The sequence below is a fragment of the Rhineura floridana genome, chromosome 12, assembly GCF_030035675.1.
Source record: "Rhineura floridana isolate rRhiFlo1 chromosome 12, rRhiFlo1.hap2, whole genome shotgun sequence".
Lineage (NCBI taxonomy): Eukaryota > Metazoa > Chordata > Lepidosauria > Squamata > Rhineuridae > Rhineura > Rhineura floridana.
In genome coordinates this window covers 6,667,823-6,693,245 of record NC_084491.1, presented here as the reverse complement: position 1 = coordinate 6,693,245, position 25,423 = coordinate 6,667,823, and the positions used below count along the sequence as shown (strand labels likewise).

At 45.7% G+C, this 25,423-nt stretch overlaps 1 protein-coding gene across 2 annotated transcripts in view; it reads right to left on the bottom strand.

Moving 5' to 3' along the window:
• The window catches only part of ARID5A (AT-rich interaction domain 5A), a 32,303-nt gene extending 7,341 nt beyond the window's left edge, over positions 1 to 24,962 (bottom strand). The window contains exons 1-4 of one of the 2 annotated variants that reach the window (XM_061593131.1): positions 24,806 to 24,962; positions 13,008 to 13,226; positions 11,303 to 11,457; positions 1,346 to 1,535 (exon numbers count right to left, since the gene is read on the bottom strand). In XM_061593131.1, the coding sequence (XP_061449115.1) occupies positions 1,346 to 1,535; positions 11,303 to 11,416 (304 nt within the window). In that variant the 5' untranslated portion in view covers positions 11,417 to 11,457; positions 13,008 to 13,226; positions 24,806 to 24,962. The remainder of the gene's footprint in view (positions 1 to 1,345; positions 1,536 to 11,302; positions 11,458 to 13,007; positions 13,227 to 24,805) is intronic. The other variant, XM_061593130.1, reaches the window with a different exon arrangement.
• Between the last annotated feature and the right edge of the window lie 461 nt (positions 24,963 to 25,423).

Sequence of the window (25,423 nt, the reverse complement as noted above, 5' to 3'; positions counted from 1 at the left end):
TAGAGAGAGAAGGCTTAAGCCCCTGGTATTTCATTTTTTGAAAAACCAACAACATGAAGGTTCATGATGCTTTTAATTTCATGTGACATAAGACCCTCGGAAACTGGAGGAGTGGCTAAGCACAAATTTGGCTCCTTGGCAGAACCAGAATAAATTATACAGACGTGTAAAAATGGTAAAATAAAGTGATATAAACAAAAACCAAACAGTGTAACTATCTCTATTTACATAATTTATATGAGTCACAAAATTGGCGCAGACAATGCATGCACAGGCCTGGCTTAAGATTCCAAGTGTCTACATCAGCTGCAGGGAACCTTTAGCCCTCAGAACTGCAACTCCCATCATGGCAAGCATGGCCAATGGCCAGGGATTAAGGAAGGTGTAGTTCAGCAACATCTGGAGGCCCAAAGGTTCCTCATACCTGATCTACACCAGCTGGGCCCTCTTTCCGTCTCCTGCCACATTCCTACCTCCCATACAATAGGAGGACCAAGCGAACCTTAAGATTGAAAGGGTGGGTGATAGCAGTGCTGAAGAAGAAGAAAAGGGCTGCTTTCTTAGAAGGAAGGGTGTTTTTGGACAGGTGTGTAGACCTCTTCCAGACAAAGCGTGTGGGGGGAAGAGAATTCTGGGAGCAAAAGGGATGAAAGTGGACAGGGCATTCAAATTGGCACAACCGGGAGCAAGAGACCCTCATGACTAGGGATGGGCAACTCTATCCGTTTTGGTTTCTCATTTTTCCAATATTAAATGCAATGCTCCACATTTCCGTAAAAAAACAATCCTTATGAAAATTAATCAGCATTTTAGCACCCATTTCTCCTAATAAACACATTTTTCTACACAATTTTGACTGATACACACATCTTTGCAAGCAGTTCTCCCTTAAGGTAATGCATTTCCATGTGTTATTTTGACTAAAACATGGACATTTTTATGCACACTTTCTCTTAAGATATGCACTTATGTGCACATTGTTTGGCTTGAGAGCTGCGCTGTAAAATTTAGAGAAGTGCCAATATTGAAGGAGAGCACGTGTTTTGGTTCGAGGAGCGCAAATTAGGCAGCGTCTCATTAAAGCACAAACATGAAATTGCATTTCTCACCCATTCCTACTCAGGACTCATCTGGCGACTGTGGTAAGGATCCCAGGGAACAAGTGCCTTTCATACCAGTTTCACTGCCACGCTTACAAACACATTCAGCCACTTCCGCTGAGTGAGAAACTGCCGTTTCACAGCAGTAGGAAGAGGTGGCAAAGCAGGGTGCCCGAGGAGAGTGAACAAACGGCCTTTGGGAGAGAAAGACTCCCCACCCTCGGAAATGGTGGCAAGGGACGTACTTTGCTTGAAGCCGAGGTGAGGCACCCTCTCAATCGGCGTGTGACGGTCCTTCATGAACTTGTAGAGGTTGACCAGGAAAGCCTGCTCCTCCTCTTTCTCGATGCTTGGCATCTGCTCGTCCCCAGAATCCTCCGCTGCGCTCTTCTGCTCCGTTTCGGAAGCACCATCCAGCTTGGTTCCAGGAGACTCCTGGGGGGAGGGGGAGAGGGGACATAAATCCAGGCATTCACCAATCGCAGTGGAGAATTCAAGGAGGTGCAGCAAGGCACCAGGTAAGCGCCAGAAAGCTGGACTCAATCCCATCCAGCATTTTAATGATGATGGTGACGTTATCACATTTATATCCCATCTTTTCTCCAAGGAGCTCAAGGTGATGTGCATTAATATGCTGAAAAAAATCTCCCCCATCCCCCCCAAGCCCAATTCTCCACCAATTCAGGAGTAAAGAAATTGTCAAAAGGGGAAGAATATTGGTGACATTCTCATGGACGGGATGCAGGGTTTTTGTCAAGGTTACTTTTGAGGGGGTTGAGTAGTGTTTGTGTGTGTACTTTCTTGCATTCTACAAATCCTCTCATCCATGGTCTGCGTTCTGCAGCCTTCCCAGATGCCTGCGCTTTGATCAAAAACCAGGAAAAGCCATCATGAAGTGTATGCACCCATGGGGCTTTTTCAGATCAGGAATCATGGGCGCCCAGGGAGACTGCAGAGTGCTGGAGAAATGTTCACTGTAAAGAAACACACATACTGCCGCCACCACCACCCTTGGCCACCTTGCAACAATATTATAAGCTCAAAACCCCATACCCACCAGAATTTTAAAGTAGCCTGAAAATGAAACCAAAAAATCTTTCACAGGGGAAATATAGATTTTGGCACAGCTAGGGACGTTGGAGAATTCTGAAGAAAACAGAAACAGGAGCAGAAATTGCCAGTGTTTGCTTATTTGTGCCATGTCTAGAATGGAAATCAGTTCAGCGAATGCGATTGGGATTCACTGCTGTTACTTTCAGTCCACAAATGATATGTGCTTCCTTTGCAATGAAATGAGTGAGGTAGAATAACGAAATTATGACAACATCATTTACGTAAGGTATGTAGTTTCACCACAGTGGCCAATGAGACAAATAATGTAGTTTTTGGCGGAAGGTGAACTGCAGTGGAATGGAAACAGTGCTGCCTGTGATGAATACAAGGCAGAATGGAAAACTGTGCTTTCCTGACGTCCCCTGTCTGCACTGATTGGGAGCAGTTCTGCCGGGTTTCAGACAGGGGCCTTTCCCAACCCTACCTGAAGCTGCTGGGGAATGAACCTGGAGACTTCTGCATGCAAAACGGGTGCTCTACCACTGAGCAAAGCATTGCAATGTGCAAAAAAACAGTTTTATAGCCCAAACTCATCACAATTTACAGTATGGAGTGTAAGGCAACATAAAAGTTCTGTGTGATCATCATGTAAAAATACTATTTGCTGCCCATTAATGGTGCCACACTTTACCTCCTGAGCTACCTGTCTGTCAGAGCTGGACCTGCCTCTGTCAGCCTTTGCCAGCCTGGAGCCCTCCAGGTGTTTTGGACTACAACTCCCATCAGTTCCAGCCAGCACAGCCGTGTGGCAGACAGGAACTGCAGTTCAAAATGCCAACTTGACAAAGGCTACTCTAACTATTGGGCAGCACATCCCTTGGCCCCCACGCCAAGGCTAGAAATGCAGCCAAACTTCCATTCCAGTCTACTCTGATCACTCAGAATAGTTTAAACCACTTTCTAATTTTAAAAAGGGGGGGAAAGTCTTCTTATGGGACTAAAATAGTCAGCTCTTGAAGAAACAGAAAACAAATGGAACTCTGTTTTGGTTTTGAACAGCTGGATAAGACAGAGTGCTGGAACTCGTGACCTGCAACCCTGGACTCAATTAGCAGGGGAAGAGAAGGTTTCCCAAGAGACATCAGCAAGGGCTGCAGCAGAAGCTGAACAAAGCCCACAAGCGCTTTCTTTGCCTTCCACCCAAAATGCATCCAGGCTATCTCGCCTCATGGAGAAGGGCTCTGGTGTAGAGCATCTGCCTGGCGTGCAGAAGGTCCCAGGTTCGATCTCCGGAGTCTCCAAGGAGGACTGGGAAAGTCTCCTTGCCTGAAACCCTGGAGAGTCACTGCCAGTCAGTGTAGACAATACTGAGATAGATGGACATAAATACCGCTTCCAATGTTCCCAGGTCACGCAGTCCAAAGCTGGGTAAAAAGATTAAACATTGGGGGCTGCCCAGACTGCAGGAAACACCGTCGTGGCCCCAAAATGGTGCCACAAGTGGGAAATAAATGCAGCCAGGGTGGATTTGGAGAGACACACAGAACCTGCTACATCCCAATTTTGAGCCGAAACAAATTTTAAAAATTTATTTAATACATTTATAGTCCGCCTTTCAGGGCAGCTTACGGAGAACTAGGAAATAATAAAACGTATAAAGATTGAAATTGCAATTAAAACCATCCGAGACTAAATAAACACCCATGCGCACAAAAAGACCCAGCTGCTACCATTGCAACCTTGCATAAAAAGCCAATCAAAACACAGAGTGAAATAAAAACGGTCCAGGGCTGTGGGGGGGGGGAGTTACTGCAGAAGTCAGGTGTACTTTCCGCTCAGCCTTAGCGTTCATGTTCTTTTGATATCCTTTTTATCAGTGGTCACTTCAAGGGTTTTTAAACAAAAGGTGGGAAGGGATGGGGGAGGAGAGAGAGGGAAACAGAGACGTTTTCTTTAAACAAACTTTCTGCTTGCAAAACAGGGGCTCTGCTAGTCCCAAGTGACGGTGCACTGGCCATGGAAATGCCAGAATGCTTACACAGACCGGATCACTCTCTTCCCCCTCCCGTCCCGCTCCCGCGCACAAAGTGCGGCTGTTCAATCCCATCAAGAGCTGTTTTTGTGGTCGGAGGCAATTTATTAGCTCCAAAGAGTAACCAGCTTGTTCAGCTCCGAAAGAGAGAGAGAGAGTTGCCGAGTGTATTATGCCTGAGACTGGGCAGGGCGCCAACTTGGTCAGAGTGCTGGAGATGTGTGAGAACACAAGAGACTGTTTCCAGGAAAACAGAACAGCACAAATTCTCACTCTCACACGCCCTCCCTCCCCTCAGCTGAAAAACGTTTTTGCATTTTTGTTTGTTCTAAATTTTCCGGAGTTATAAAACTTGTTGCTATTTTTGGTCAAGGCAGCTGCTGCTCAGCTCGCAATGCTTCTGCTCCTTTCTATTCTTTTCCTCGCTCACGATAGACGTGTTATTTTAGTTGCGGTGCTATTTATGGGGCTAGTTTTCTTTTAAAAAATGTCGCTAATTCTGAACCGGACAGCGTGCCAGGCTGACAGTGTTGCAAAGTTCTCTCTCGAGGCATCTCCCCCCCCAAACAAAAAGGGTGCCTGTGCAGGACTCATCCAGACCCTGCCCTTAAGAAATGCAAAGTCTGCTAGCCAGCAGACATGATGACAATGAGGAAGGGCTGCATCCATTTAGACTGAAGGCCCCTGCTCCAGAAGAGGGAACACATTCTTGGCCTGTAGTGCGCGCATACATATTCCACCGCCACCTCCGGTCAAACAGGTGTTGCAGGCATTTGTATTGTTTCCAAAACCTGTTGGACCGGCGATTACGCGTGCGTGTAAATACACCAAAAAGAAATACTTGGTAAGATTATTGTCCATCCGCAACCTTACTTTACCTGGCATTATGAACCCTGCTGATCTATTACACCCAGTGTGGCGCAGAGGACAAAGGTTTGAACCTGGATCAGGTTATTCCAGGATCCAATGCCTCCTCATTCATGAAATTCACTGGGTGAGCTTGGTCCGAGTCTCTCTCTCTCTCTCTCTCTCGCTCACTCACTGGGTTGCTGTGAGGGTAAAAACAGCAGAGCAACACCCATGTATGGCATCCTGAGCTACTTGGAAGAAAAGTAGTGTACAAACGTGATGAGACAGGTTGGCGCATTCTGCAATGCCTAGCCCCTACCTTGAGGGGCTACCTGGCGGCATTTGCTTCACAGCCACCTGGAATGAAAGCCACAGCCATCTGTTTGAGGATAAGCTGAAATCAGTTTTGCTTGGCAAAACATGTGTGTCCACACTGCAAGGGAGAAACAGCAGCAACAATTCTGGGGGGATTCCCAGGTGCTGATTTGGGACTCTGACTGCTAGACCAGGTACTTGTTGCTGCCCTCCCTTGCTCCAATTCCAAACAAGATTTCACTCCACTTTCATTAGGGAGATTTTCAAATCATTTGGATTTTTTATTTTTATTTTTTGCAGGGAGGAAGACAGGAAGATTGGAAGTGCATGGCTAGAAAAGGTCAGCCCTCGTCTGCTCCATTCCAGAGCAGTCCAAATTCTGCACGATTTATTTGGTGCAGAAATTACTTTCAGGGGCTGAAGGAGAAGAGAGAATTTCCCCTACAAGCCTACTTCTTAGGAGCAAGAGCAATTTCTTGGCAACGGAGCACTCATTTCAGAAGTTCACACACGTTTTTTCTCAATATGCACAGCACTTGCATTTTCAATTTCTCTCTTTTGACGCTGGTTCCTCTGGTTTGGAAATTTTGACACTGCTCTTCATTTCTTATTTAAACCTCACCTACAAGCTTGGGCAAAAGCAAACTACACGCTGCCAACACAGAAGATTCTACGTGGCACTAGAGAGAGAGAGAGAGATGAACCCCCAATCTTACAAGGGGTTGCAGACTCCATGCTGGTTTGTACTATAATATCTTGTTTGACAAGCCAAGATATTAACATGCATTTTGCCAACATACGCTGCCCCTTTGTAACTCTCTTTGCTTGAACCACAATTAAACCAGGAAGTCTCTAATTTCTGGTAGCTTCCCATTTCAGTCAAACTAGAAAGCCAAGGGTTACCAGCTCTGAAACAAGCCAAGATCTTAAACCACTGTCTGAAAGTGGCTTAAGATGCAAAGTTGGCAATCCAATGTTTTCTGGTTTGGATGAAACAGGAAACTATGGCTGATTAAAGATTTCCTGGTTTAAACGCAGCTCGCATGAAGGGAGGAGCAAAGATGCTGCATGTGTGGACAAAACGTGTGTTCATATTTTGTCTTGTCAAACCGAAATAAAGATAGTCCGAACTAGCTCAGAGAGTCAGCAATCCGTAGTAAGGCTGGGGGCTGCTAAGCAAAAATAAGATCCCCTCCAAACTGGTTCTCTATCAACTCACTTTAACTTCCAAATCAATCTGTGAACAGGTCAAGAAACCAAAGGAGGAAGAGAGTTCAGGAATTGTTATCCCAGGTGATGTGATCAAGGAAGCAGACCCAAAATGAAGGTAGCAGGGGACCAGATAGTTCTCATATAAACCTCAGTGCAGATGTTAATGGCCATGATCTGCTCAAACACAGCCAGCAGTAGCAGCAACATGTGCTCTGCCTCCTAATCGTCCCTTGTCAGTCTAAGCCACAGTTCAGCAACACATCTGTACTAATGCTAACCATGGCTGATGCTAGCCAGGGTTCCCATCTGACCTGAGATTTACAAACCCTAGTCTCAAACCCTGTTTAAGATGGTCGCTCTGGTTATCATCCATCACAGTTTACAGATCTATTGCTAAACTGCGGTTAATGCAAACAAGGGAAGGGGGGATTAGCATTGGAAGAGGGAAGAAGCATGAATCCCTGAGGCTGCCTCCCAATCTGAACATTGTGATTTGAAGGGAGCCAGCATTACAGAGCCAAACACAACTGTTTGTAATCCATGTGGCCAGCAGCTCTCTACACCAATGGATGGGCCACAGTCTGGCTGTAGGCAGATTGCACCAATGGTGCTGCCATCATTTTCTTGCTTTTTTATACCCCCCTCCGTGGCCACCACATATCCTAGTTATTGTCAGTGAAGAAGTGGAATGCAATGCAGAGAGGGTGGAGCCATTAACAATTGGAGGGGGCAGACACAGGAAGTGCATCATTGGCAAGTCAGCAAAGGACACTCCAAGAATCCAACTTTCAATCATGCTTGGGAGAATTGTCTTGAGGGGCAGATTTTATGTTAGAACTCCTGGGTCCTGATGCCCATCATCCTATTGGATTCTATGACTTTTCATTGTGCACCTCCCGTGACAAAATATTCCCTTTTGTAACTTGAGGGTTGATAGCGCTTCTCACGTTTTACCAAGCATGAGGATGAAACAACCTTCATGTGCCGCAAGAAGGGAGAATTTTGCTCTCTTTATTCCCTAAACTGAAACAAATTACAGGCAAAATTCTAAGAAATGTATCAGATTTAAACAACATATTCAAGATGGGAATTTTTGAAAGTCCTTGGGCTGTATTCAGCTAAGTCCTACTCAGAATAGACTAGGGATGGAAAGATCTGTCAATCTCAGTTCTCTCCGTTTCTCATTTTTCTAATCTCAGATTCAGTTCTCTGCATTTCTGCAGCAATTTGCCATTTTTTTAAAAATCCTCATGAAAATTCTCCAGCATTTTAGTACAAATTTCTACTAATAAACACATTTCTGTAGACAGTTTTGTAGGTAGTTTTGACTAATGTACACATTTTTGTAATCCATTTCTCATCATATAATGCATTTTTGCATGTTATTAATTTTTATGTGCACTTTCCCCTAATATAGGCATTTTGGTAAATATTGTTTGGTTAGCAAACTGCATTGCAAAATTCAAGTATGTGTGAATTTCGAAGGATGGCTATGTTTCAGTTTTCCTATTGTTTCGGAAAGTGTGAATTTAATAGATTCGACTTGAAATGTGAACTGAATAGAAATTCTCTCCTGTCCCTAGAGTAGACCTATTGAAATGAATGAACCTAAGTTAGGCTGAAATCCAATACACACTTACCTGGGAGTTTACTCTGAGTAGACATGTATTGGATTGCAGCCTTAGTAATGTCCATTAACTTCAATGGATCTACTCTAAGTAGAACTAGCACCCCTTGCTGTGTTCCAACTTCATGTTTATTGAATTACAAGTACTACCGGTAACAATAGTTAATGATTTGTGATTTTAAATTTGTGATTTTAAATTTTACATGGTCTTACTGTACATGTATATATGTTTATGCTTGTTGTAAACTGCTTTGATTTTTTTTTAACAGCGGTATACAGATATTTACATAATTAATAAATACACCCCATTCCATTCAAAGAAGAAAGCTTCTCAGTGTTAGGGATGGGGCACAATATCCATTAAATCAGGCTTAGTGCCAGATTTTGACAGAATCCAATAGTCTGCTGTCTTTTCGGACCGGCACTTAATTCTTGCAGCGGGCCGTGGCTGTAATCGGCACGGCTTCCACCCCCCAAATTTCCCCCCAGTTTTATGTAATTATCTTTGTAATTACAATCACTATTATTAACTTCCATGGATTTACATAAGCATTTATATTAAAAATTACGTAATTTTTTCACCACGAAAAAAACCCCCAGCAGATACAGTCGGCAAGCACCAAAGCAAGCAGGAACGAAAAAAGGCAGATCGGGATTGAACAGTGGACTATCGGAAAAGAAGCAGATTGGAACTCGGCAGCGAATCCCATCCCTACTGGGTGGTAGAACAAAAGACCATAATAATAATAATAATAAAATTTATTTTTGAGTCGCCTATCTGGCCGAATTAACGGTCACTCTAGGCGACGTACATTTACATATTAAAATACAATAAAAACCAATGAAAACCAAAACAGTAATTAATGTACCAGTATTAAAAACTAACCCACCCCAGAGGTCCCATAGGCCTGCCTGAACAGCCAGGTCTTCAAGGCCCGGTGGAAACCTATCAGGGAAAGGGCACGGCGAAGGTCAAAAGGAAGGGAATTCCAGAGGGTGGGGGCCACAATCGAAAATGCCCTCTCTCTGGTCCGCACCAGCCTCGCTATCTTAACTGGTGGGACCGAGAGAAGGTCTTGTGTGGCTGATCTCGTCAGGCGGCATAATTGGTGCTGCTGGAGGCGCTCCTTCAGATAAACTGGGCCGAAACCATATAGGGCTTTGAAGGTCAACACCAACACCTTGAATTGGGCCCGGTAAGCAACTGGTAGCCAGTGTAGATCTATTAACACCGGAGTGATATGATCACGGCGACGGCGTTCTTAATCAAACGTGCCGCCGCATTCTGTATCAGTTGTAATTTCCGGACCGTTTTCAGGGGTAACCCCACATAGAGCGCATTACAGTAGTCTAAGCGGGAGAAGACCAGGGCATGTATCACCCGTGGGAGCAGATGGGCAGGAAGGTAGGGTTGCAGTCTCCTTATCATGGTTTGTTTAGATATCTGCACCTGACCCTGCCCACAAACAGTAGTTTGTTTGGGACTGACAAACCAGTGTCTAAAACATAGTTTGAAGCTGCCTTGAAAACCACAGTTTCTACTGACTGCAGTTTGTTGTGCCTGAATGTAAAGACCATTGGGGGGAAAAAACACTTTCAGGCCCATTGTTCCAGTTCAAAAGCTAAGTGTTGAACAGATGAGAAAAAAAGAAATCAGAAAATCACTTTAAACCATGGTATGTTTGTATGTCTGGAAGATCCAACTACAGTTAATCCAAACCATGGTTCCATGATACATTAAAACCCAGCCTGTACGTTATGCCTTCTCTCTTCTTTCAAAACCCACAAAGCCCCTTAGTCCTCATCCCTGACCAAAATGAAGCCTAATCACCTGCAACTTAGAGCCAGAGTGGCAGGCTGCTTTACAAAGCATTACAAGGAGAAGCCTCAGCAAACCTCCTGCCCAACCCCTGCCCACCACCTTCTCTTCCAACACAGCCCAAATTCAGAAGCTTCCACTTCCATTTTATATCAACTGCAGCTTGTTGTGATGTCCCTATCTAGACAAACTGTGGTTAATCTTACCCATGGTTTGGTGAAACAAGCCAACTTCATACCATAGTTTATGAAACTAGATTGTTTAAACAAACCATAGTTAAGATTAACTACAGTTTATGTTTTGGACACAGCACTTAACAGTGGTTCACCTAGAAGAGAAGCGGAAGCTTCCAACCTCCTCTTCACAACCATGCCAGAGGAGGCTTGCTGCGGCTCATCCTTGTGTGGACACTGCTTTAAGATTTAGACCACCCAACAAAGAAGCTCACTGAGTGACTCTGAGCCAATCACTAACCTTTCTCCTAGGATTGTTGTAAGGATAAGATAGGAGGAGTGGAACAACTCAGTCCCAAGATTCTTAGAGGAAGGTTGGAATAAATATGTAATTCGCTAGCTGCACTAATAATTCTTTCCATTACCCTTTTCTCTGTCGTCTCTGCTGTTGTTGAAAATTTGTATCATAGGCTGCTCAGGCAGGGATCTGTTCTTTTCATCCCCTCTTATGTTTAGTCTGTAAAGCATGATGGTCATTCATCACACCAATTAAACAATAAAATGTACCCAAATCTAGAGTTATGGCTAGGTCAGCCTTTTCCATCCTAGTGTTGCACCAGGTTGGAAAAGGCTGACTTAGAGTCTGGATGCAAAGGCCAAGATCTAAAATTTTGGAAAGAACATCATTACAGATATGTTACGATCAGTAGTGTAGTGGCAAATGCAGAAGTGCAGGGTTCCCTCATGTTGATCACAGCCACGCCCCCTCCCCGCTTTTTTTGCTGTGGGGTTGAGAATGAGATCCTTGTTAATGCCTAGGAACCAATAAGTATGAAAGAGGAGGGTGTTAGCACTGAGAAGAGACTTCTCGGTGGCTGACTTGCCTCCTTTCACTCAGATTGGCTCCAATCAGCAGGAAAGAACCATGTTAGAAGACTCTTCTCAGTGGCTAACATACTCTCATTTCATGCTGATTGACTTATAGGATGCTGGAGACATAGGGACTCTGCTCCCAAAAAAGTAAAGGGTCTAAGAACCCCCAAGACCCAGCACAACTACGCCCCCGGTTGTGATGCAATCCTTTGCTTTCATGATGGGATTATTATCACCATTTTCACTCACCACTTGCTCCAGCTTCTCTGGAGCACTTCCATGCTCTTCAGCACCAGGACTCCCCACCACCGTCTCTTCCGGCAGGGACAGCCCTGGAGCCTTCTGGGATTCGTTCTCAGCCATGGGAACGGTCTTCTTTTTCCGCCTGCCTTTAAGGCTGGGTGCTGCAAAACAAGGGAGAAGAAAGGAAAGCCAGTGAGAACCAAAAGCTCAAGAATAAAAGGGCATCATGGACCCAAGCCCTGCTCCCCTCAGAATGAGGGACCCTGAACCACAAGGACCCAACTCAAAGTCTCCACTGGCATCGTGGGTTCTTCTTGAGGCCACAGACTTTAGTGCCTGCCCCCCTTCCTCTCAAATATTTTTCACCGCTTTGCCTAGCCCCGAGCCTATCCCAGTCAACCTCAGCTTTTGGCCACCTGCTGCCTCTTTCTCTTCACCCGCAGTCTAGATGACCACTCTGAGCCCCAGCCCTCTACCTGCAGGCTCTATGCAACCCCGTGGCTTAGCTCTGTCCATCTCCCACTCTCTGCCCTCAACAGCAACCAAGATTGATGTGTTCCTCATGACATACCTCACAGTAGGCCCGTCTCTGGCAAGACATTATGGACAAGATCAAGCCAAAGGAAGCAGCAGTGGTTGCCTCCAAGAACCAGCCCTGGCTGAGATTCCGCCACCTTAGCAAGATGCGTCCTCTGACGTATGCAACTTGCTGGTTTCCTGCTTGGCGATGCAACTTCGCACGGGCAAGCACACATACTGGCAGACGGGCAGGCCTGCCCAATTTCCGCTTTCGCTTTCAAGGTGGTTTCCTGAATGGTGTGAACCTCCCCCACCAGCCACATCCTTCCCTCCTAGACGTTACTCAAGTAACTGCCACAATCAAGCCCTCCAAAGTCGCACTCCCAAGGCAAAAGATTATCTACTTCTGTATACGGAAATGCGCATTTCCCACATTCACCCATCGCTTCCATCTGACCCATCTCCCGTGCAGGTGAGCACAGAGGGAAGCCAAGACAGAGGTGGCCTGCAGAGGGCAAAACCAGCTCACCAGACAGTGAGAAAGTCCCAGGAGCTTTTATACAACATGTCAGGGAATATCACCTGGCCTAATCCAGCCTAGAGGTGCAAGGCGCTTCCTTTGCAGTTCTCCCTATAGTTTCTCAGCCAGAGTTCAGATATGATAACACGGGCTGCGTGTGCACCATTCATTTATTTTTTATTTGTTTATTAAATTAATATCCCGCCCTTCCTCCTAGAAGGAGCTCATATTATGTCTCCTAAAGAATCCTGTATGCATATGCTGGGGGGTAAACAAAGGCTGGGGAAGGAACTGGCAATTCCACCCCATTTATACGGTCTGCCTAGTAAACGTCGCAAGACATCACCCTAAGAGTCGGAAAAGACTCGCACTGTAAGTGCAGGGACACCTTTACCTTTTTAAAGAATCCTAGGAACTGTAGTTTGTTAAGGTTGCTGAGAACTGCAGCTCTGTGAGGTGGTAAACTAAAGTCCCCAGGATTCTTTGGTGGCGGGAGAAACGTGCCATTCAAAAACTACCCTGCCTCTCCATTAAATATCTGAGGCAGCTTACAAAGAAAAAAAATGAGACTAATAAAATATAGGTTGCATTGAAAAAACTGAAGGCGCTACCCCAACAGTAAAAATACACACACCAAAAATAATCACCCCCAAAGTAACTCTAAGAAATTGCCTTAAAAGGTGTGGGCCAGAGAAATAGAGATGTCTTCACTGAACCCGGAAGCAATGTAGGTGTAAGTTGTGGAGACTGATGCCTCCGACGTCAGTGGGGCAGTGAATCCACTCCGAGTTTTAGTCCAAACTTTCAAGGAGCTCCAGGGTCTGTCTCGGACGTCAGACAATCCTCATCGTGCCCATCTTCCATCTGGAAACGTGTCTTCACTGTGGGAGGCTGTATGGATTCAGAATTGGCCTTCACAGTCATCTACGGATCCACTGTTAAAAACCTTATCTTGGAAGACAATCATACTCAGCCATGAGTGATTGCCAATGAATGAATGGTATGACAACAACCAACGTCATCAGACATCCCCCACCCTTTATGAGCTCGTGCACTTCTACTCCCCCATGACTCACTGAGCAGTATACCAATAAAGCACATAGAACATTTCGTTACGTGAGCAGTGGGAGCACGATCCATGAAAACCTTAGGAAACTTACAATGCAAAATTCCTGCAATATTCCAGGTTTCCAGGGTTGCAAATGGATTTTTTTCTGGAATCAATTACCACAGAAATGAGCACTAAATTTCTGCTAGATTTCCAGAAGTGGCTTTTGCATCATGCGAAAGATCACATAAAACACAAAAATTAACAGGAAAGGAAACATCTGGAAGATGGTATAAAGAGCCATATGAATGCAGCCCAGTCTTGCAATGTGGAGCTCACCGTCTTCTGTTAATCTGGGCTTTTCATCCCATTCATGTATTTAAACCAAGTACAAGTGAAATGAATGTTCTCAAACACATTTATGAGTCACTTTACACCAGAACCATCTCAAAGAGACTTACGGAACAAAGATTCTGTAAAAATTTACAGGATACAAATAAAAATTAAAACACTACCTACATTAAAAGTGATCGTTCAACAATGCTACTCAAGAAAACATCATTAGGAAGCTTCCTAAAGGTCAACATTCCCAGCCTTTCTGGAGACGCCAGGGATTGAACCTGGGACTTTCTATATGCAAAGCAGATGCTCTGTCACGGCGCTACAGCACTTCCCTTGTCCAATCACCAAAGGATAATCAACACAAAGCCAACAGAACAGCCTCAAAAAATTCACAGTGTCACTATTCACGTTCTTCCCCCCCCCGAAATTCAGAAAAAGCATTTTTACCTCATAATTCAAGCATTTTTAGACTTTTTGGTTTTACAGCAGGTGTCAAATACAAAAGTCTCAGCTAACCTGCTGTCAATTGTCAAATGCTAAACCCACTGAAATGTTATCAGTCAAATATTATCACACGGCAACCGTCAGAAATGCTGTTTCATGTCTATTATCAAATACTGTCAAATGCTAACCATCAAATAGTGAAATCAAAATATTGACACGTGTCAAGACAGGTATCAAATCTGTCTCACTGAATATTAAGTATTCAGGGAGTATCTGGAGAACATGCAGCATCAAATTTCACAGAGGAGAGTTGCTAGTTCCAATCTCACTAGAGCTACAATCTCTCTCTGACCCACACCTCCATGATCCTCAGCCTTCCCATCGGCAATACGATGGCAATTCTAACCTATTTATTATTAAGGACAATGTTTTGGGGTAAAACATGAGGTGTAGGTACTCATGCCTTAATAAAAGTACCATGAGCACCAGCACAAAATGGCTGGCATGAGCGGCAAAAAGGTGTCAGTACTCTGTACCAGTGAGTGCTATCACAAAAAAAGCCCTGGTCAAGCACTTCTGCAAGGTTTGCTATGGGAATATTTACAAGGGGCTCTGAACACTCACAATATGCTCATCATTCTCTATCATCAGCCAAAACAAAGCAGCACTGAGTGATATGTTGAGCTGCCTCTGCACCCTTGACCAGCCTTTTCATAGCTTTGCTTGTATCCTGTCCAAGAAAATGAAAATGGTATTTCTTTCAGAGGACATCCCAGGGACTTTGGAGCTTATTGTGCTGATCTTTAACCTTCCCAAGAGCCGGTGTGGTGTAGTGGTTAAGGTGTTGGACTACGACCTGGGAGACGAGGGTTCGAATCCCTATACAGCCATTAAGCTCACTGGGTGACCTTGGGCCAGTCACTGACTCTCAGCCTCAGAGGGAGGCAATGGGAAACCCCCTCTGAATACCGCTTAACATGAAATCCCTATTCGTAGGGTCGCCCATAAGTCGGGATCAACTTGAAGGCAGTCCATTTCCATTTTCCATTTTACCTTCCCAGGAGCAAACAACTTCCAACTGACAAGAGCACAAGTCAGTGTGCTTTTTGGATCGGTAAAGTTACGCCAGGGTTTTTTTGTGGTGGGTGTGGAAGAGAGCAGGGAAGAAGATGGAGAAGAGCAAAGACAAATGAAGAGGTACTTTTATTGACAGGGGGCTACAAAATGCTACTTGCATACAGTCATCAGGCATGGTAATTAACAAAGAAAAACAAGCAGGAGGCACGTGATCCTGCCCCAAAGGAACTTACAGTTCAAATTCTGATAAAATATCCTTCCAGAAAGAAAAAAAGACCATTTCTAAAAACATGTAAATGGGGGGAGACTAGGGTAGGAGTGCCAAATATTCTTTCCACCCCACTGTTTCCCTCTCCCCACCCCATATTTCTGGCAACCCTCCTCCTAGGGATGGAAGAATCTGTCAATTTCGGTTCACTCAGTTTCTGATTTTTCCAATCTTAAACTCTGTTCTCCACATTTCTGCAACAATTCCTCTTGAACATTGTTCACTTTAATATGGATTTCTCCTAATATGCACATTTGTGAACACAGTTTTGACTAACACACACATTTTTTTTGCTTTCCCTCTTTCTCCTAATATAGTGCATTTTTGTAAACATTGCTTGGTTGGTGAACCGCATATTCGGAAGGATGGCTGTGTTTCGGTTCTCATATTGTTAGAAAAAGGGAGAATTTGATAACATTTGGCTTTAAATGTGAACTGGATCTAATTTCTCCCTCCGGCTTCCTTGCCCCTTTCCCAAAACCAGCCTTCTACTCAAGGCAATCACAAAAAGCATTTGCCACCGCTTCCAAGAACAGCATGTCAACAGTGGAGGCAAGGGGGAGATTAGTAATGGGGCACAGGAGGCTTTCATCTCTCCAGGTCATCAGCCTGGATCTCGCATGGGTCAGTAGCAGCTTAACTTCAGAATAGGGGATGGGACGCAACGTCATTTCTTCACCTCTCCATCACAGAAATCACAGCTGTGATGGGAGCTCATTTAGCCTTCCCTCCCCAACTCTTTTGGCTAGTGGCCCTTCAGAGAAAATGAGGACCAAACGAGTCGCAGCAACAGCAAAATCATTTTCTCATCCATGTAAGCAGTCCTTAGAGAACTCAGGATTAGGGAGTTATCACCAGCGCTTTAGGGCAAGGAGGGGGGCCCTCTGGCCCTCTAGCCATTGTTGGACTCCAATTTCCATCAGCCCTATGCTGGTTGAGGCTGATGGGAGTTGCGATCCAAAACATTTGGAGGACACCAGGTTGCGGACGTCTGTCATAAAGGAATTCAGAGGGGTGGATTCTAAACACTGTCAGGAGTGGGAGATGAACCACTCTGACTCAGGGAATACTGACCTCCCCAGCTCAAACAAAATGTTTAGGAAACAGTTCTGTAGCTGTTTGGGGCTTGGCCCAATCCCAGCTCTGCCACTATCATTCTTAAAAATATTGCTATCCCATCAGCTGCTTCAGTTTAGGGCTGCAAGCTTCCAAAAATCAGCAGGTTAATCAACCAAATGCTTTAAGTTGATTTATTGCACAGAGCCAATTAATTGGTGGTGGTGGACTTTTTAATCAGGTTGCACGCTTGTTCCTCATGAAGCTGGTTCTGGTGCGTCACTGCACCTACAGTTACAGTGTCTCCAGCTTGATTTGAAGCTTCAGCGCCTCTTTCTCAATATCTCCAGAAGGGCAAGAGAGGGGCCAGAATGCTCAAGGGGGCAGTAGGCCATTTTCTGCTTGGCAGGATGAGAGCTTGTGCCATTCATTTTACCCCCATTATTATTTATTAAACTTCTGTCCTGACCTTCCTCCCAGAAGGAGCCCCAGGTGGCAAAAAAATGTTAAAACACTAAAAAATCTCAAAAACAAAGCATCTGAAAAATATTTTAAAAATAAAACATCTTAAAAGCATCTTTTAAAAACATATTTAAAAAGCAAATTCAAAACAGGAGTAAGGTCTCCACTTAAAAGGCCATCTCTACCAGGCTACACAATCAGATTTCTCATTTGCCTCACCAGGTGTCATTCTCTGCCCCGCCCAAGACACCACGAAACTCCACCCTTATCTGCACTAAGCTCCGCCCTAAGCCCCACCCATGCATTTTGGGGTCTGAGGCTCGGGATCCTTGCAACCCTGACCTTTAATATAATATGGGCCTTTTTCTTTTGAGTGCTTGATAGGAGCTTTTGCCATCTATCCATCTATCCATCCATCCATCCATCCATCCATCCATCCCATCCTTCCTCTAGATACCCAGCCCACACACCCACCTACCCACCCACCCACTCTTATCCATCAGGTTCCACTCCTGGTTGGCCAGAGGCCATCCTCTGCCCTCTCCCTGGGTACCATTAGACTCCGCCCCATTCCATTAAGCTCCACCCCCTCGAGTGGCCAAAGATAGCTTTTTCATTCATGTGTAGTGACTTTCAAGAGATCTAGCAACCCTAACTCACAAAAGCAATGAAAAAGAAAAAAATATATTAAGGAAGCCCTTTCCTTCCAACAACATAGCATAGCTTTTGATTACTGAAATTTTCTGTATTGTACGGTATCTCAACAAGGCCTCTATACAGAGGGTTTGGTGAATATGCAAATTTGTATATATTTAACCAAGTGATCAGGAGAAACCGTTAACCATCTTTAAGAGTTGCTTGGCCCTTATACTGCCATCTGTTCTGCATTTATGGGATTAATTACACATTGCTTCAAATAGGGCCCCATCTGCACTATTGTAGCATAACACTTTAAAGTCATGGCTTCCCCCAAAGAATCCTGGGAAGTGTAGTTTGTGAAGGATGCTGAGAGCTGTTAGGAGACCCCTGTTCCCCTCTCAGAGCTCCAATTCCCAGAGTTCCCTGGGAAGAGGGATTGATTGCTAATCCACTCTGGGAATTGTAGCTCTGTGGGGAAAAGAGAAGCCTCTTAAGAACTCTCAGCACCTTTCACAAACTATACTTCCCAGGATTCTTTGGGGGAAGCCATGATTGTTTTGGTCCCAGGCTATGGTCTGAAGGCACACAAAGCGAGCTCACTGCTGAAGCTAAGCAGGGTCAGGTGTGGTCAGTGCCTGGTTGGGAGACCACCTGGGAACCATATGTAAGCTGCCTTGAGTTTCAGTCATGAAAAGAAAGGTGGGGTATAAATGTAATAAATAATGATAATATAATACATAGTGCAGATCAGCTTTCCCAACGTGATGCCCTCCAACATGATGCCCTCCAACATGTGCTAGCTAGGGCTGATGGAGTTGTAATCCAAAACACCTGGCAGGCACCAGGTTGGGGAAAGCTGGCTCTAAACTGTTTCATACAGCAAGAGAAGGTGGGTGTGAAATCACCCACAATCGCAGCTTCAGCAATTGGGTTCCGAGGGCTTGAAAAATGTGTGTCAAGTACGCAAGAACTCCAAGCCCAAGTGGACTGGCATGAAAGTGGGCTGCTTTGCTCCAGGAGAGGAAGAGCCAGGCTCTCTCCTGAGGAAAACAGAAGGCCAAGTATTTGAGCGATTTCTAGTCCTCCTCTGCCCCCACATCCAATTCCAGCTCATGTTTGCTAAAATGGTTTGTATGTCACTCTCTCCCGCTGCGGGGTCAGTGAGCTCACACAAAACACTCACATACTGTACAAAGAGGCAGTGCAAAAATAGGGGAGGGAGAAAAGGAGAGATTAAAAAAAAAAAAAAGGCTTCCAGTGTAATGTTCTCTGGAAATGAGATCACAGCACACGGCAGCCAAAACAAGACCAGCTTCTCAGAGGATTACTGGACATGACGACAACTTTGGGAAACCAAAAAAAAGGGGGGGAGAAACTAGCTCAGCCCCTTTCACAAACCAGAATTATGGAAATGGGGGGAGGGGGGGAGGGAGGGGGCACTGGCAATCCCCCCTCCTCTCAATGCTAGGGGGAACACACAAAAAAAGCTGTGAACAGATTTTCTGGAGGGGGGGGCGAATAGACCCATGAAACCCAAACAAGTTAAATTGAAAGCAGACAGAGGATGGGGGAGAATATCCGCTAAACTGGACTTAGTACCAGATTCCAACTTAATTCACCAGTCCGCTATCTTTTCGGACTGGCACTGATCTCTTGCGGCGGGCCACAGCTGTAATCAACATGGCTTTTTTCCCTGTATTTCCCCCCCCCCAATTTTACGTAATTATCTTCGTAATTTCCTCTAAGTTGATGCATTTGTAACAGTGTGTAGGTGTGATAAATAGGAAAAAATAAACCAAGTGGAACCCTGTGATCATTTATACAGGCACTTACATTAAAATTGCACAATTGTTTTCGCAAAAACAAAAATACAGTGGATCAAATTGGCAAATGCCAAAGCAAGCAGGAAAAAAAAAGGGTGGATTGGGATCGAACAACGGACTATCGGAATATAAGCAGATTGCAGCTACACAGCGAGTCCCATCCCTACTCCACTCTCTCTCTCTCTGCAGGAAAAGCAGTAGATTCTGTCTGGCTTGACTTTGGGGGCTGGGACTGCCTTTTTAATGATGCTTGATCATCTTTATGCGTTACGCAAACAGAAATTCCTGCTTTTCTTCCCTCTGCCACTCCAAAGTATTGATCATGTATTGATAGTGTTTAATTGCACCAAGCTTTTGAAGTATGATTAGAAAAGTCCCATTAACATCTTTGTCAATATGAAAGGGTTTGGGAAGAGGGGTGCTGGTCCCAGAGTCAAATCTGACCCTGAATAGCATCCTCCCATTGGCGTCAGAAGAAGAAAAGATCTCCCATCATCCCTGGAACACAGGAAGATGCTGGCTTATTCTAAGTCAGACCATTGGCCCATCTAGTGGGGTACCACCAACCCTGATTGGCAAGAGCTCTCCAGAGTTTCAGTCAGGAGAGACCTGACTATTGGCCATGCTGGCTGGGGCTGATGGAAGCTGGGAGGAGCCAACTTACAGACAGGCCCGGCTGCAGCAGTGGGGCAAGTGGGGCTCTGGCCAAGAGCCCCACAGCTCAGAGGGGCCCCTCCCTGGCTCCACCCCAACCCCGCCGGCAGATTGAGCCTATGGATGTAGCTATAATATCAAATACTATTTGTTTACATACTTTGCCTGTACAAAAATGTTACGTTTTTATCTCCAAAAAAGGAACTGCTCAGAACTGTTCTTCCTTGGAAAAGAGGGGGTTGCCATATCAGTCAAGATCTGTTTGACTTTAAAGGAGTGGGGCCAAGAGGGAAGAAGAGAGTGGTTTGAAGAGGACAGCAAGGGGACCAGCTTCACATCATTTATAGAGTGCATTTAGTGACTTTTGTGAATTGGGGGGAGAAGAAGAGAAAAGTGGTCTTTCTGCCTCTCCACATTTCCTAACTAAAATGTTTTAAAATCAGAAGCCATAGCTCTGTACACGCTCAGTTGGGATGCTTCAGTTTGCTTCAACAGTCCTAAAAAACACCTGTTTTACAAAGGGATTTTTAATTCACTCCCTGCACACACTACTATACAAAACAGCTGCTTGTGGGACTCTCTGTGGCTTCAGTGAAAACAATTGTTTTCCATGCACAGTTGTGGAATTGACACATGGAAGGGAGGGGGAGGGCACTTGCCTGTTTCTGTAACCCCAGAGAGAGGGGGGGGAGGGGGAGGGAGGGAGGAATGTGCTGACCTCAACCCAATTATTTGTCCTTCCATCTGGTATACATTTAAAGCTTTTGAAATGATGTACCCCACCCCAAGAGGGGGTGGCATCAAGCCCATTTCAGAGATGAGGAAACAAAGTAAGGAAGTAAAATTATGGGAAAGGTTTTGGGCTCGGGGTGTGTTCTTCCCTCCCCCCTCTCTTGTAATACTAGAATTCAATGGAGCTGGCTGGCAGCAGGTTCAGGAAAGACAAAAGGGAATTAGTTCGTCACACAATGCCAGATTAATTTATGGAACTCAGTGCCACAAGATATGAAACTTGCTTAGATGTGTGTGTGCTTTTAAGGGGATTAGGCACATTTATGGGGGCTAGGTATTTTAATGGCTGTTAGCCTCAAAAGACAAATGGAACCTCCCTCTTCAAAGGCAGTCTACCTTTTAATACCAGATGCCACAAACCAACAACATGGGGAGGCCAGGAACTTCATGCCCTGATTGTGGGCATCCTGGAGGTGTCTAGCTGGCTACGGTGGGATACGGAATGCAAAGCTCAATGGACCATTGGTCTGATCCAGCCATGTCAATACTTACAAAGGAAGCTGCCCCAGTGAAGATCTCAGAACAGCAGCTTCAGAGCTGCTATCGGCAGCCTCTTGACAACAAAAACACCTTCTCTTTACTTGGAAAGCAACTTTTTAACAAAACAAAAAAAATAACAAAAGCCCAAAATAGCATGACAAAACATCAGGGGATTAAATGGGGAAATAAGATTGCCAGTGCCAGTAAGTTATGTGTTTGTGTGTGCTTTTTTTATGCAGTTAAAGAGAAGTACCACAGATCAGTTTCAAAACTTCAGGGTGAATCATAGAAAGATGCAGCATAAAGGCTCTGAGCTCATCGCATTTGTTCTCAGAGTTGGGGGGGTGGATGATCTCTGCCTAAGCCATTCTCTAGAACAGGGATGAGGAGCCCGTGGCCCTCCGGATAGGGTTGCACTCTGGCTCACCACTGGCCAGGCTGGCAGGGGCCGATAGGGTTTGGGAGTCCAGCAATGCCTGGAAGGCCACAGCCCCCCCCCCCGGTCCAGAATATAGAGATCTGCCCCATCCTATGAACATAGGAAGCTGCCTCACACCAAATCAGACAACTGGTCCATCTAGCTCAATATTGTCCGCCCTGGCTGGCAACAGCTCTCCAGGCTTTCAGGCAGCGAGTCTTTCCCAACCTGGAGATGCCATCGAGGATTGAACCCGGGACTGTCCGCATGCAAAGCAGATGCTCTCCCACTGAACAACAGCCCTTAACGTTATCTGGCCTCCTAGCAAATTTTAATCAAACTATAGCTTTTAAAAAACAGTGTTAATCACAGTTTTGCTTATAAGGAAGTGAAGCAATCAGGCTGTCTGTATATGATATAAAGCGTATTGCAATCCACAGCCTGGAAAAGTAGAGGGCAAGCAAGTCAATCTACCTCTGGAGGGGATTTTCAAGGAAGCACATTCACTTCTCCGTATCACCAACTATTGGCCTCATCCCATTTGAGGGCTGCATCGTATAGATCACATGGAAGATCACAGAGCAGCATCAGGAGATCCAACCATGGATCTCCTGCGTAACATGTAGTTTGGCCCCGAGGACCATAACTGCAGGGCCCTTAATACTCAGTGGTGCCAACTTTACTATACAGGGCTGGGTGAATGCCATCATTCCAAAGTAGCACAGAAAAACAGCAGAATACATTAGCAGGCACAGAATTCAGCAGCTCCCTTTTGTTTAAAAACTACGTCCGTTTCTAGCCCTCATGGCTGCAACAACATCCTCGAAAGCATGTGGACAACTGCTTCCGAAATCTCAGAAGAACATTTTCAGTAGCTGGGGGTGGACTGTCACAGCATTGGCCTCTCCCGCATAGAATAAATTATGCCAAAGAGCAAAAATGGTAGAAGAGAGAAGATCCACAAACATGCTCCTGTTGCATAATTTGTACAGGCTGCAAAATGCAGCTATTATCAGTGCAGAATTTGGAACGCAGGAGCATAATTCTTTAAAGCAGGTGGCGCTCCAGATGTTACTTGACTCTAACTCCCATCACCTCTGACCATTGGACATGATAGCTGGGACTGACTGGCGCTGGAGTCCAACAACACTTGCAGGAACAGGATCCTCACTCCTGGCCTAAAGAGAGAGGGAGCGTGCATACTTGCAAACCAGGGTAATTTTATTAAATAACGCCCCCCCCAGCCACCCCCTAAGATTCCAACACCAATCTAAAGTGGAACAGCAGGGCACTGCTGGCATTTCAGAATTCCCTGGCTCCTGGACAGTCCTAACTTTGCCAATGATGACAGTATGTGGTTTTATTTCACAGCGATTTATATCTCTCTCTCACTCAGGCACGCACAAGCATCAAAGATTTATCTCGCTTTCCAGGGTATGCTGCGCACAGGAGGAACGAAAAGGCCAGAGAAGCCAGGCTCAGTTCCTCCAAGCAGATGCGCTATTCACAAAAATAGTTCTTGGGAAAAATGGAAAAGGTCAACAACCTACCAAAACATTTCTTGGCTGAGGAGGAAGCGACACAAAGCCCTTCGCATCTTCAAAGAATGTAGACCAAGCCACTTTCAGGAAATGACAGACTACAATGGAACCAGAACAGCGTGTACACACTTCATTCAAGAGCCCAGCTTTTGTTTAACTCTTTATGCTCTGCGCGGTTGGCAGGGCGGGAGTGTGGGATGACAGAAGGCAACCAAGGGGGGGGGCTCTTCTGGGAAGGGGGGGAGAGGAAAAAGCTGTTTTGCTAACATCTGACACAATAAAGGCGTTGAGAAAGGCGAGAGGTTCAAAACCACAACAGGAAAAGGGTTGACAACATCAGAGAAGAGAGCGCTGAAATTTGCTGAATTGGAAGGGGAGGGGAAGAGGAATAATTGAGCTCCAAATTACTGGGAAGCCCCTGCTAGCCAAGAAAAGCCTTTCTTTTAAAAAGGGGGGGGGGAGAGAGAGAGAAATGTCCTTTTAAGTATTGGGAAAACGCACAAGAAAACTTCAGGCAAGTTGACCCGGGTTTTGGAAAAAAAGGCTCTGGTCACGTGCCTGGAGCTGGCACACACGATGTCCCGAATACCAAGTGTGGGGGGAGCTGCGGGGGGGGGGAAGAGCTTGTTTTGACAGTAAACTAAGATGGTTTCAGGGGGGGAAATTGGCTAGCTTGGCAGAACACATCTTCCCCCCGCCGCCCTCTGTTATTTTCCTCCACCTGCTCAGAAATGCAAACTCGGTGACTTTTACAGCTCCGTCGCAGCCGAGTCTGAACTGCCGAGCCCCGCGGAACGGGGGAAAAGGCGACTTGCGCAGCAGTCCCAGGACCACAAGCCCGAACACCAACAACGCCCGCTCGCATTCCCCCCCCGGCGCACTCCCACCCACCCCGAAAGCCCCCCCAGCCCACTTCCCCAGAGCAGGACGAGCCGACCCCAAGAAAAAAAGACGCCCCCCCCGCCCGGTCCGTTCCGTTCCTCGCTTGCCCTGGGGAGAAGTCAGCTCTTCGCGGACAAGCTTGCCTCGGGAGAATTTTTCCCTGCGGGTGGGAGGCAGCCAGAAATCATTTCATTAGGAATGCTTTTAATTCTTAGATCTCGGGAGGGGGAGAGAGAAGCACGCACAGACACCCCAATACACAAACGTCTCCTCGCCCCCTTTCTAAGTTCACACTTTCTAAGTTACACGCCAGCATAAGCTCCTCAACGCAAACACGACCTTAAGCAAGCCGCTTGTGGTTCTTTTTTTGGGGGGGGGGTCTAGATTCCTTCTACCTCCCCCCGTTTTCTCACTTCCCCTGCTATCCCTTCCCCGCCAGCTAAAAGGAAGCGCCTCTGAACAAGCTGCTAGTCCTCAACGCGCCCCAACTCCTAGTGTCCAAACGCGCACGGCTCCGAAACGCACAACATCGTGCATCGCTCACCCATCGCCCGGAGCGCAGATCCTGCCAGGCTCAGCACCAGCAACTCCCATGTGATACTAAGTTCGCACAACTGAACCAGCGGCTTGCTCGCTCCGCTAAACTCGTTTCACGCGCTAATAGGGCGGTGCCGAGCACTCCTCTCCGACGATTAGGAAGACGGGCCGTCGCTCGGACCGAAGGTATCCGCCTTCTCTGTCCTAGTGGATTCTGGGAAGTGTGGTTCTGCAAGCGAGATCAATAACTACAAATGTTCCTTCCAAATTTCCATGTACCATGAGCCGTACAGAACGATTTACAGGAAAAGCAGAAATTAAACTAATCAAAAAAGAGAAGTAGGTTATTGCAATGTTTTTAAATCATTTCCAGAGGGGCAAGCGTCATAATTTGTTGCACTAAAAATAACAAAGAGTTCAACAAGGTTCTTTAGGGCTGCCTTCCCCAACCAGGTGCCCTTAAGATGGTTTGGACAAGAGATGTAGTAGTCCAGGATCCTGGGGGTCTCAGCCAGGTCCGTATGTCTCCAGCATCCTATACACCAATCAGTATGAAAGTGGAGTGTGTTAGCCACTGACAAGAGTCTTCTAACATGCTTCCTTGTCCTTTCCTGCTGACTGGAGC